Source organism: Nomascus leucogenys, chromosome 2 (genome assembly GCF_006542625.1).
Source record: "Nomascus leucogenys isolate Asia chromosome 2, Asia_NLE_v1, whole genome shotgun sequence".
Classification (NCBI taxonomy): domain Eukaryota; kingdom Metazoa; phylum Chordata; class Mammalia; order Primates; family Hylobatidae; genus Nomascus; species Nomascus leucogenys.
Window position 1 is genome coordinate 2243439 of NC_044382.1, and position 12958 is coordinate 2256396.

A 12958-nucleotide genomic window follows, 5' to 3' on the forward strand; every position below is an offset into this window, starting at 1 on the left:
GAAGAGTGTCAGGGCAAGGAAGGCTGTGGCCACCTGAGCTGGTTGAGGGTATGGGGCAGTGCATGGATGGACAAATACATCATTAGAGCAGAGTCCAGTGTCCTGAATTGAACCTATGTGTATAGGGACACTTATGTGTCACAAAAGTGACATTTCAGAGAAGAGGAAGAAAACAGTCTAACAAATGGTGTGGGGCCAATTTGGAAAGAAAGGAGGCCTGTCACCTCCACTCACTCTATAGTCAGAGAGCATCTCACATGGATTTTAGGTCTAAATAAGAAACACAAAATAATGAAAGAAGATAACGTAGGCGGATGGCTCCATGTTCTTGGCATAAGAGACGTTTTCTTTAAAAAGAGACAAAAAAAGGCCAGGTACGGTGGCTCACGCCGGTAATCCCAGCACTTTGGGAGGCTGAGGCAGGCGGATCACGAGGTCAGGAAATCGAGACCATCCTGGCTAACACGGTGAAACCCCGTCTCTAATAAAAATACAAAAAAATAGCAGGCCATGGTGGCGGGTGCCTGTAGTCCCAGCTACTCGGGAGGCTGAGGCAGGAGAATGGTGTGAACCCGGGAGGCGGAGCTTGCAGTGAGCCGAGATTGCACCACTGTGTTCCAGCCTGGGCAACAGAGCGAGACTCCATCTCAAAAAAAAGAGATAAAAAACAACAACAACAACAACAAAAAAAAACCACAAACTCAATGGAAAAAACTGATAAATAGTAGCACATTTCAAAAGTTTGTGCATTAAAGGCACTGCTAATCCACTGGGGGAAATATTTATAAAAAAGGACTTATATCTGAAGTATATGAAGAACGCCTACAAATAATAGTAAGGATAATAAAGACAATCCAGTTGGAAAATGGGCAGGAGACTGTTATCAGGCTCTTAACAAAATATGAATGAGCAATAAACATATGAAAAGGCACTCAACCTCACTAGACATTGGAAAAATGCAACTGAAACAATGAGGCTGGGCATGGTGGTGGACGACTGTAGTTCCAGCCGCTTGGGAGCCTGAGGTGGGAGGATTGTTTAAGCCCAGGAGGTGAGCTATGATCACACCACTGCACTCCAGCCTGGGCGACAGAGCAAGGCCTGTCTTACAAAAAAAAAAAGGAAAATTAAAAAAAAAGAAAAACACAATGAAATATCAAGACATATCTAATAGCATAGTTAAGTTAAAAAGACTGAAACTACCAGGTCTGGGTGAGGAGTGGATAGCTCCCCTCAAACGCAGTTCAGCCGGGTGTTGCCCTGACCGTGTGATGAGAGTGCTCTTGGCTCTTTTGTCTTGCTGAGGGCACTAATGGGGAGCAGAGCTATCCCCTAGGAGAGGAAACCGACACAGCTTTTATATTAAGTGACCCGATCCCTCATTTAAAAATGTGAAATTGGCCAGGTGTGGTGGCTCACTCCTGTAATCCCAGCACTTTGGGAGGCCAAGGTGGGCGGATCACTTGAGGTCAGGAGTTTGTGACCAGCCTGTCCAATATGGTGAAACTCCATCTCTACTAAAAATACAAAAGTCAGCCGGTGTAGTGGCAGGCACCTGTAATCCCAGCTACTCAGGAGGCTGAGGCAGGAGAATCGCTAGAACCCGGGAGGCGGAGCTTGCAGTGAGCCGAGATTGTGCCACTGCACTCCAGCCTGGGCAACAAAGCGAGTCAAAAAAAAAAAAAATTATGAAAGGACAGCCAAGGGTTGCCAGATATTTTTAAAAAACCAAAACACAAGAGATCCTTACAGCATGAAAAAGATGGACCAAGATGTAAAACAAAACAAAAAGTTTGAAAACTGGCTCTAGAGAAAATAGAGATAATTTAGAGACAAGAAAAGCATGTTTTTAAAAGTAGGATTCCCAGAATGTTTGAGAAAATATATCCATAAACCCATAAGAGGTTTCTATGAAGAATTAGAGAACAACAAACCATTTGTATAAAATTATGGATAGGATTGGGAAAGGAAAAAATTGGAAAGAAGGCCGGTCGCGGTGGCTCACACCTGTTATCCCAGCACTGTAATCCCAGCACTTTGGGAGGCTGAGGCGGGCAGATCACAAGGTCAGGAGATCGAGACCATCCTGGCTAACACGGTGAAATCCCGTCTCTAGTAAAAATACAAAAATTAGCCGGGCATGGTGGCGGGCGCCTGTAGTCCCAGCTACTTGGGAGGCTGAGACAGGAGAATTGCTTGAACCCAGGAGGTGGAGCTTGCAGTGAGCCGAGATCACACCACTGCACTCCAGCCTGGGCGACAGAGCGAGACTCCATCTCAAAAAAAAAAAAAAAAAAAAAATCAAAAGCTGAAATAAAAAGTCAAGGGCATCTCCCAATGGGAGCAAAAGACAAAAAGATTAACATGAGAGGAAAGTTAAGAGGCAGACCCTCCATCGAGGAGGCACACTCTATCTAATAAGATTCTGGAGAGAGAAAACAGCCACAAAGTAAAATAAGAGGGAAGAAAACAAAGAAAAACATAAAGATGCACTTTCAAATCTCGCAGGCTCCTGTAATGCTAAGTAGGATGGATGAGAAGCCTCCCGCGGAGGCAGATGCGTCTGCAAGCCTGGCATACAAAGGACAAAGAGGAGATGGCACCCTTCCACTCCGGCACACAGACGCTACACTCGTCTCAAAATCCGCAGAGCAAACAATGCAGATTTTCCTGTTTATTACAATGGGAAAAGACAAGGGTTAGATCACGATGCTTCTATTTTTAGTCACGTACACCGCCGGCTCACCCGGGGTCCCAGTGGCCCTCCTTCCCTTCTCTGTGGAACACATGGCCTCAGGGTCTCTCAGTGGGGCATGGCAGGAGTGAGGGCAGGTTGGGGTTCTGAAAGTCAGGGCTCCATGCTTGGCAGGCCTCTAGGAAGACTCCCAGGGGTACAAGCAGAGACCACAGCCCTGTATGCACTTCTCTATCTTGTCCAAGCCGCCTCCCTCTGCTGAGACAGGAGCTGGGGAAATGAATAGGTCTCATTATGTATCTTCCTCAGTTTGACGTGGGGTCTCTGCGTCATGAACTTCTGCCACCCTCCCCCTGGCCCTGGGCTGTCGTAGGCCACTGGCCTCATCATCTATGGCGGCTCTGACCTCTCAGTCCGCACCAGCCAGCCCGCTGCTGGGATATTCTGCAGGGCAGTGTGGCACATCGGCTGAACAGCTTTGCGGCCTTCTGCGGCATTATGGAAACAGGTCTAGCTGGGGTCTCAAGGACCCCAGAGAAACAAGGGGAGACCCAAGAAACACCCCCCAGAGGAGGTGGGCTTGGAGGGTGTGATGCCAGGCAGACGAGCGGCAGGATGCCTCTAGCAGAGAGAGAGGTATGGAGGCAGGTGCTGCTCAGGGGCCACTCAGTGAGGCAGGCAGAGGCAGAGGCAGGCGGCGTGAAAGAGAACGGCAGGCAGGAAAGTCAGGTGTCAGACAAGCCATAGCAGGTGACATCTGACTAAGCAGAGGGCCCCAGCTGCAGTGTGGCTGTTACAGGCAGAACGGCCACGGGGCTTGTGTGGTGACGGGCTGGGGGCCTGCTGTCAGCCAGATGTGGCAGGCTATGAGCTGTCTGCTGTGGTGTCTTCGGAGCTGTGCCAGCCGGGGGTCGTTGCCTGTGGAAGAGAGGGCACTGGGGCCTTGGGGAGAAGCACCACCTGGGAGTGAGGCCAGGCCTCACCTTCCCGTCCAGGCTATGGCAGCGTCTGGAGCCGCCTCTTGTCTCCTCCCAGGCTATGCTCCTGTCACCGGCATGTGCCATCCGGTCCGCAGCTGCACCCTGAACCACGAGGACGGCTTCTCCTCAGCATTCGTGGTGGCCCATGAGACTGGCCACGTGTAAGTGGCCTGGGGAAGGGCGGGGCACAGAGGGGCCACCCTAGGATCCCCAGCCCTGGCTGCCCACTTCTCCTCTGTGCCTTATGAGGGACACGCCCTGTGTCAAAGCCACTTGGGGTGTGGTCTCCTGTCTTCCCAGCGCTGGGCAGTGCTCGCCCGAGGCCCACTTTCTGCTGAAGGAACCAATCAAAGGAGGAAGGGCTCACCTGCAGACTGAGCAGGCGTTCTGGGCCAGCTAGAGCTGGGGACCTTGCCCCATTATCCCATCCAAGCCCCCAGGCAGGGTGGGCTCTACCCCATGTTATAGAGGAGGCTCGGAGATTTGGAGGGTGGCTTGCCCTGGGTTAGAAAGCTGGAGGCAGGGAAGCCACGGTTCCGCCCAGGCGTGCATGCCCCTCCTGGGGACAGGATACCTGGGGGACTACCGGCTGGACACTGTCTCCCCAGAGTGCCTCGGCTTTCAAATTGCAGCAGGTGGACGGTCGGTGCCACCCGGCTCAGAGCGGGCCAAGGTCAGGAGGCCCGTTGGGGAAAGATGGGGCACCCTCTTATCATCGGGGTGGGGTGGGGTGGGACCGGCAGGCCCATGCGCCAGTGGGATTCAGCCAGCTGCCTCGCCCGTTGCAGGCTGGGCATGGAGCACGACGGGCAGGGCAACCGCTGCGGCGACGAGGTGCGGCTGGGCAGCATCATGGCACCCCTGGTGCAGGCCGCCTTCCACCGCTTCCACTGGTCCCGCTGCAGCCAGCAGGAGCTGAGCCGCTACCTGCAGTGAGTACCGCCCGTGTCCCCCGCGGGCGACCCCTCAGTCCCTGGGGTCAGCTCTGGGAGGGTGCAAGTCCCCATGCACCAGAGCCAGAGCCCTCCGACTTCAGGTCCTCTGAGCTTGTGTGCAGGGGAGGAGGGAGGGCACACCTGTGAGAGGAGCCTGGTGTCTGCAGGAGAACCCATTGTCAGGGTCTGTCCTTGGATGGCAAGTGGGCAAGGCGGCTACCCTGGGGTCTGTTCAGGCCAGGTCCTGGTATCTTACATCAAGGACAAGAGATGCAGCAGGGAAACTGAGGCAGCACAGCCAGGGGCTGGGATGTGCAGGTAGGGCTGCCATGGCAGCTCCAGCAGGGGCCTCAGCTGCCTCCAGGGCTGTGGATGGTCAGCCATGCTGAAGGCTGCTTGCGGCGCCCTATGTCCCCCACAGCTCCTATGACTGCCTGCGGGATGACCCCTTCACCCATGACTGGCCGGCGCTGCCCCAGCTCCCGGGGCTGCACTACTCCATGAACGAGCAGTGCCGCTTTGACTTCGGCCTGGGCTACATGATGTGCACGGCGGTGAGTGTGCAGCCCTGCAGCGGGGGCCCCTCCCAGGCCTGGGGGGAGGTGTGCTGGTGTAGGGGCAGCTCCTGGGACAGTGTGAGGACCGGCCCAGCGTGGGGAGGGCAGAGCAGCCCTCCAGAGTGGCAGCCTCTCCCTCTGCACCCACCACTCCCCACCCCCAGGCACCCTGAGCCCACCTGGCAGGCCCAGACAGGGTCCTAGGCAGGAAGCACACGGGGGACAGGGCTGTGGCCAGGTGTCAGCCAGGGGCAGTGAGAGCCTGGCAAGGCCTTTGTGTCAGCCTGCAGAGGTCAGGAGGGCTCCCAAGGAAGAAGGGAGGCCTGCAGGCTAAGCGGAAGGAGAGGGCATTCAGGAAGGGAGGACCACAGACGCAGAGGCCTGGAGGAGAGCGCGGCAGGCATGGGAGCACTCACTGCTCTCCGGGGCCGAGTGCCAGGGCTGAGCTGTCAGAGGAACTGGCCGTCAGCATGGAGGCCACATGCGGGAGCTTCAGTGTCTATGAGCGTCTTAATGCTCGCCTCTGCTGCACGAAGGAAAGAAGCAAACTAGTCCCATTTTACAGATGAGGAAACGGAGGCCCAGAGAGGCCAGGTAACCTGCCTGAGTCCACAAAGCGAGCAAGTGGTGGAGTCAAGTACCAATGCAGGAGGGCTAACTCCTTCCAGGACTCCCTGACGAGCACAGTGGACTCGATTCTCATGGTGGTGGGGCCTCTGAGCCTCAGGGCCACGTCTGAGTTTCAGCTGATCCCTCAGGGACGTCCTGCAGGAAGTGCTGTCAGGACAGGAAGCAGAAAGGCCAGGGAGGAGGACTGCGAAGTCCAGGGGAGGCCAAGGCTGCAGAGAGGGCAGGCCTGTGGGGGTGGGGGTACGGCTTCGCCAGGGCTTAGGAGGGGAATCCACGGCAAAGGCTCAGCAGGTGCCCACCTAGCCTCAGGCTGACACTTAGGGCCCAGCTGCCTGCCAGGCTCCCTGAGGTGCGCAGCCTCCAAAGACTGGAGGCGGAGAGGCCCAGCCACGTCCAGGGATGCTGCAGCCCCCACACTGTACGGGCAAGGTCCTCACCGCCCCAGAATCACGACACCCACCAGCCACACGGGCCCATCATGGGCCAGTCCCACTGGGGCATCTCAGGTTCCAGGACCCGGGGGCGGGTGGCATCCCTGGGAGGTCCCTGAGGTGGGAGAGACAAGCTGTGGTGCTGTCTTCCAGTTCCGGACCTTCGACCCCTGCAAGCAGCTGTGGTGCAGCCACCCTGACAACCCCTACTTTTGCAAGACCAAGAAGGGGCCCCCCTTGGACGGGACTATGTGTGCACCTGGCAAGGTGAGGCAGGATCAAGGGCTCTTCGAGGGCAGCAGGGCAGAGGACAGGAATCTTAGGTGCCCAGGTCACCAGGGACAGGCCCTGAAGTGGGGGTGGGGGGCCCTCCCAGGGGACCTCTGCTGCCCTCTCCTTTCCCCCTTCTAATTACCCCTCACACGCTATACGCCAGAGCTTCCTCCACCCTGTGCTTCTGATGCTGGAGCACACCTGGCATCTGAGAGCTCCTCACGGTGCTTCATGCCCCCCACTCAGGAATTCCCCTCTAAGGAGCAATTTCTGGGGTCCTGGCAGCCTTCAGTCGCCGCTGGGCACTGTGGGTCACCTCACCTTGAGGTCAGCATTGGAGTCCTCGGGCCCAGCATGAGGCTTAGCCTTTCCATCCCCAGGACCTCAGTGTTTGTCCCTTGTTGGGCACGCTGTCCTTCGAGGTCACTTGGTGGCTGCCCCAGGCCCACTTCCCACCCTCTGGTGACTCTTGAAAGAAGCACTTCTTCCCTGTTGTCCTCCCAGAACTCCAGACCTGATTCTCATTGGTTCAGATGAAATCACACACCCACTCCTCAGCCAGTTACTTGCTAGGGGGCTGGCATATGCAGATGAGCTAAGCCTGGATCCCAGCCCAGGAAGGCTCAGCCCCACTGAGACCACCCTGGCCCTGCAGTGGGGGCAGGGAGTGGGGAGTGGACACCGGTGCACATCCCAGCCAGGCCTAGAACGCCCCCAAAATGTCTGGACCTGTGGCTCCTTGATGGAAGTCTTTGGCTTGGAACTGGGCCAGCTGTCTCATTTTAGCCCCTGGCGGAGCTTCTGAAAGAAACAAATTCCCAGGCCCATCCTTGAAGACTTTTGTTTGGGGTAGGATCCAATAATTGCTTTTGGTGTTCTTTTTTAAACTATGGTAAAATTCACAGAAAATTCACTATCTGAACCACTTTAAAGTACACAATTCAGGCCAGGCGTGGTGGCTCATGCCTGTTATCCCAGCACTTTGGGAGGCCGAGGCGGGTGGATTGCCTGAGGTCAGAAGTTCAAGACCAGTCTGGTTAACATGGCAAAATCCCATCTCTACTAAAAATACAAAAATTAGCTGGGTGCGGTGGTGGGTGCCTGTAATCCCAGCTACTCAGGAGGCTGAGGCATGAAAATCGTTTGAGCCCAGGAGGCGGAGGTTGCAGTGAGCCGAGATCGCGTCACTGCACTCCAGTCTGGACGACACAGCAAGACCCTGTCTCAAAAAATAAAAATAAAAGTGAAGTGCACAATTCGGTGGCATTTAGCACATTCGCAATATTGGGCAACCATCACCGTTACCCAGTCCCAGAGCTTTTCATCACTGCAAAAAGGAAGCCTCATTTATCAGTCACCCCTCCCTTCCCTCCTCGCCCCATCCCCTGGCTAGCAGCAACCTTCTTTCTGTCTCTATAGAGTTACCTATTCCAGAATTTCTTATAAATGGAATCATATATATGTGGCCTTTTGTGTCTGACTCACTTCATTCAGCAGAATGTTCCCAAGGGTCATCCTGTGTGGCATCTATCCATATTCCATCCCTCTCGATCCTGTTGCGTGGATGTGCCACATTTGGTGTATCCGTTTCTCCATGGAGGGACATTTGGGTGGTTTCCATCTTTTGGCTGTCATGAGTCATGCTGCTGTGAACATTTGTGTATAAGGTTTTGTTTGAAGACCTGGAAATTAGTGTTTTTAAGATGTGCCCAGACTTAATGAAGGGTTAGAAGTCCGAAGTGAGTTGTTGTTGGTAAGTCGCTGGGGGCCTGGTGAGGCCAGAACCATACCGCTAGCCGCCTTCCTGCAGGCCCACAGCAGAAGGAGCGGGGCAGAATATCTGCCGGGACCCCAGGGGTAGCTTGGGAAAAGCTGAGTTGGAGAACAAGACCAGCTAAGCATGGCTCCCTGCCCACCGCACTCACCCCAGGCGGGGAGGAGGCAGAGGGAATGGGAGGCAGGCTCCGCATAGGCACGCTGGCTCAGGAAGCAGGAGCAGGAGCTGGTGGGGCCCCCACACACATGTGCGTGTGTGGCTGGCCTGCACCCCAGCTGACTGCCCCCTGCTTCTCCTGCAAGGTAGAAGTGGGGCGGGGGGAGGTCTGGTAAGGACAGTGAGCAGATGCAACCAAAGTATCCCCTCCTCACAGAGACCACCGACCTGGCCACAGCCCTTCACTCATTTTGGTGGTAGGATCCTCTGCATTTAGCCCAGTAAGTGAAATTGCCTTTTATGTATTAAAGAATAGTTGTGCTGACTGAGGGGCAGAGCTGGGGCTCTGCTCAGCCTCCCCTGGTTCCCAAGGAGCACAGGTTGAAACTGACCTAGATCAGGATTCAGTGTGGGGATGTTAGGGGAACGTGGAAGAGGGGCTCCTCCCAGGCTGCCGTCAGAATTCCTGAATGTGGGTCTGTATGTTTCCCTGTCCTATGCATCACTGTTCTCTCACACTGTGATTTTACATCTGGAAAGCAATCATCTTCTCTCCCACCCTTTCCTGCAAGGGGAGCCAAAGGGGAGCCAAAGGGGCAAGGAGAGAGGAGAGAGCAAGGCAAAGCCTGGCTGGGCTGGAGAAATGGCAGGTTGCCTGCTAAGTGGCTCTGGGGCAGAGCTGTCCCTCTGCATCCCCAGACACCCAGCAGGGGGCTGTGGAGAGCTCAGGCTCTGCAAGAGGCCTCTGACTGGGAGCTCCTGCTGGCTGTCCCAGCACCTCACTCCCCTCTTGGCCTCTGTTGCCTCATTATACCTCTGTTCACCCAGTTTCCTGCTGCCACTATTTCCTAGAGAGAGAAGATCTGTCTCTAGATTCTAGACACGGAGGTGGCTGGGAGAGAAGCCACAGAGCCTGCAGGTGGTCTGCCCCCACCCTCTGCTCTGCGGCTGCACGGCCCATCCACCCATCCACTGCTTGCCCTGGACCTGTGGGCACGGGGAGGCGAGGATGCCACGGTGCTTGTGGGTTCAGAGCCTTGGCCTCCGTGAGATGAAGCAGAGGACCAGGGTAGTGAGAGATGCGGCCAGGTTGCTCAGCTGGAGGGGTGGGGTGGGGGCGGGGAGGAGGGGAGCCTTCCCACCGAACCCAGTGTGTTGGGTGGGCTGGTTTGGCTAAGAGGCGAGAGGTGGGTTCATTCCCTTTGGGTTAAAAAAGGCGGGGGAGGGGGGCAGTAGGCCAGAGGATTAGGCCGAGGAAGCTCCACATCCCCTCAGCTCTAGATTCATTCATTCTTTCGTTCATTCATTCATTTCCCCATATGATGGGCTCCAAATTCACTCAGCACACATAACCTTTCCCTTAAATGTTGAAGTGTCTCTAGTGGATGGAATATTTGTAGGCACTTAGGGGGTGGTTCCCCCCACTGCAGACTCTGGGGGGCACCCTGAGTGGTCATGCCCAGCTTCCATTTCCAGGTTAGGCACCGGCTTGCCCAGTTGGGACAGGAGGACCACTGTGTGGCTCCTTCCATCCTCCTGGTGACTTAGAGTCTGCCCCGGCCTCAGCCTTCCGCGGTGCCAGGACAGCTCACCCACTCACTCCATCTTCCTCAGCTTCGGCTGCTCTAACAGAAATACCACAGACTGGGTGGCTTACACAACAGAGCCTTGTTCTTCGCAGTCCTGGAGGCTGGGAAGCCCAAGGTCAGGCTGCCAGCAAGGTTGGCTTCTGGGAGGACCCTCCTCCTGGCTTGCTGTCTTCCTGTGGTCTCACATGGCAGGAAAGAGGGCATCTCTCTCGGGTCTCTTCTCATGACATCAATCCCACTCACAAGGGTCATCACCTAACACTTCTCAAAGGCCCCCACATTGGGGGTTAGGGCTTCACCATGTGAATTTGAGGGGGGACACACACTCAGGCCACAGCACTGCCTTACCTGGAACCTTCCTCACCTGCAGGCCCCACCTGCACCACTGGCTGAGAGGAACGCCAGCCAGCATTTCTCTGGGTTGTTCCCCTCCCCTCCATGCTCGAGTGAGGGGAGCTTTGGGGGCAAGAGATGAGGTAACGGTGCCCAGGAAGGAGATGGCTAGGACCCCCCAGGGGCCGGGAGCCAGGCCTGCCTGACCCCAGCCAGTTCCTGTTGGGCCAGCCTGATGGAAGGAGCCCTTGACCGCCTGCCCACAGTACCTCCCTCCCTCTGCGAGGGAGAATCCGGAGAGGCGGCCTCTGCAGTCCCCACGTGGCTCAGACTGCCACAGAGGCAGGCCTGGGAGGGTTTTAGTGAAGGCATGAGAATGAGGGGCCTTTGCTAGGAAGGAAGGGGAGGTGTGGGCACAGGTGGGCACTAGGCAGGGCTTGCCCGAGCAGGGAGGACCAGGAAGGAAGCCCGGGAGGGGAGCAGCTCAGGTGTGGACACAGGAGCACGGATCCCCAGAAACGACCTCAGACACGGAGACCTGATGGCAGGAATTCCAGGGCGCACTCTCAGGGCCAGCACCGTGGGGAGAGTGAGGCACTGCACAGGGATGCGACCTCAGCAGAGGGCTCGGCCAGCGCCACGTGCAGCTCTGGAGCCTTTCAGAGTTGGCCCAATTGAAGCGACATTTGAACTGCAACCGTGACCAGTCACTGGCTATGGCTGTCCCCACGAAAGGGACATGACTTTGGTCTGGGGGCTGTGAGCCATGAGCAGCCCACACGCCCCACAGCTTGAGGAATAAACGACTTGGTCCTGAAGAGGGATCTGGGTGGCACAGCACAGGGTCTGCTGCACCAGGTGTGTGTTGAGGAGATGAAGGAGTGCACAGGGGCAGGGAGGGAAGAGGGTGGGGTCTGTTCAGAGCCGTCAACACTGCGTGCTGGTGTGCTGGGGGAAGGTGACCCTGAGGGGTAAGTAGAGGCCAGTCATACTGAGTCTTTGATGCCAGCCACAGGGCCTGTCCTGCTGCAAGTGGGAGCCATGGAGGGGCTTCGAGAGGGAAGCAGAAGTTGATTTACCATGAAGCTCATGATGCTTATGCTTCGGGGCCTGTTGCTCACATGAGTCCCTTCCAAGGCCCTGGGAGAGGCCAAGCCATGGGTTCACATGGTCATGTTTTTGTCAATTTTGCAAAAATAAGATATTTTAACCATACTTGATTAAGAGCACTTCTCTTTTCATTCCTACTTCTCATTGATACACTTCCCCTCCCGTGGGTGCCACTGATACACTTCCCGTCCCGTGGGTGCCACCGATACACTTCCCGTCCCGTGGGTGCCACCGATACACTTCCCGTCCCGTGGGTGCCACCGATACACTTCCCGTCCCGTGGGTGCCACCGATACACTTCCCGTCCCGTGGGTGCCACCGATACACTTCCCGTCCCGTGGGTGCCACTGATACACTTCCCGTCCCGTGGGTGCCACTGATACACTTCCCGTCCCGTGCCCGTGGGTGCCACTGATACACTTCCCGTCCCGTGGGTGCCACTGATACACTTCCCCTCCCGTGGGTGCCACTGATACACTTCCCCTCCCGTGGGTGCCACTGATACACTTCCCCTCCCGTGGGTGCCACTGATACACTTCACCTCCCGTGGGTGCCATTAGAACGGCCTTGGGCATTTTGCTGCTTTGGCTACAGAGAAAATGGATTGAGGGCATTTTTTTTGGCTTATTGCCATGATTCTGTCTCTTACAAGTAGAGTTAAATGATTGTGTCTGTCTAGGTGTAATAGTAGCTTCCAGAAATACTCGCCACACCGCTGTGCCAACTCACCTAGGGTCAGTGCAGAATACGGGCTGTGTGCTGGCCGTTTCCCTCAGATCTTTGGAGACAAAGGTGCCTCAGCGGTACCGGAGGTTGTGACTACTTCCATATGGGCAGTATTTTGTTTTATCTTTAGGTTTGTTTTATAGATGGAGTACTTTAAACACAGATCCAACATGGATATTTCTTTAGAAAGGCCAAGTGTGACAGGATGGTCTGCTTGTTCAAAAGCTGGCTTAGGCCAGGTGTGGTGGCTCACACCTGTAATCCTGACACTTTGGGAGGCCAAGGTGGGAGGATTACTTGAGGTCAGGAGTTTGAGACCAGCCTGGCCAACATGGTGAAATCCCATCTCTACTAAAAATACAAAAATTAGCCGGGCGTGGTGGCGGGCGCCTGTAGTCCCAGCTACTGGGGAGGCTGAGGCAGGAGAATCACTTGAACCCGGGAGGTGGAGGTTGCAGTGAGTCAAGATCACACCACTGCACTCCAGCCTGGGCGACAGAGTGAGACTCCATCTCAAAAAAATAAAATAAATAAAACATAAATAAAAGTTGGCCTAGCCTCACAACGTATGGATGACAATAAATGAAGGGCTCTAAAAAATTTCAAAGACAGAAGAGAAACTGCAATGAAAGCGAGATGCAGAAATGCTGGTTACGTCTGAATGCTCTATTTTCACTTCCATTTTGAAAGTGGCTTGGGAATGTTTTGATAACATAAGGAAGAAATGACAGACTCGGATTTGGATATATGTATAAAATATACCTTT

General features: G+C 55.4%; 1 protein-coding gene across 2 annotated transcripts in view; it reads left to right on the top strand.

The window, feature by feature from the left end:
• Window positions 1–12958, top strand: part of ADAMTS2 (ADAM metallopeptidase with thrombospondin type 1 motif 2) — a 239709-nt gene that overhangs the window by 190350 nt on the left and 36401 nt on the right. Inside the window, exons 7-11 of one of the 2 annotated variants that reach the window (XM_030824715.1) lie at window positions 3731–3836; window positions 4464–4607; window positions 5032–5164; window positions 6382–6500; window positions 7447–7513. In XM_030824715.1, coding sequence (XP_030680575.1) covers window positions 3731–3836; window positions 4464–4607; window positions 5032–5164; window positions 6382–6500; window positions 7447–7513 — 569 coding nt within the window. Of the gene's footprint in view, window positions 1–3730; window positions 3837–4463; window positions 4608–5031; window positions 5165–6381; window positions 6501–7446; window positions 7514–12958 lie in introns of those variants that run through there. The other variant, XM_030824707.1, reaches the window with a different exon arrangement.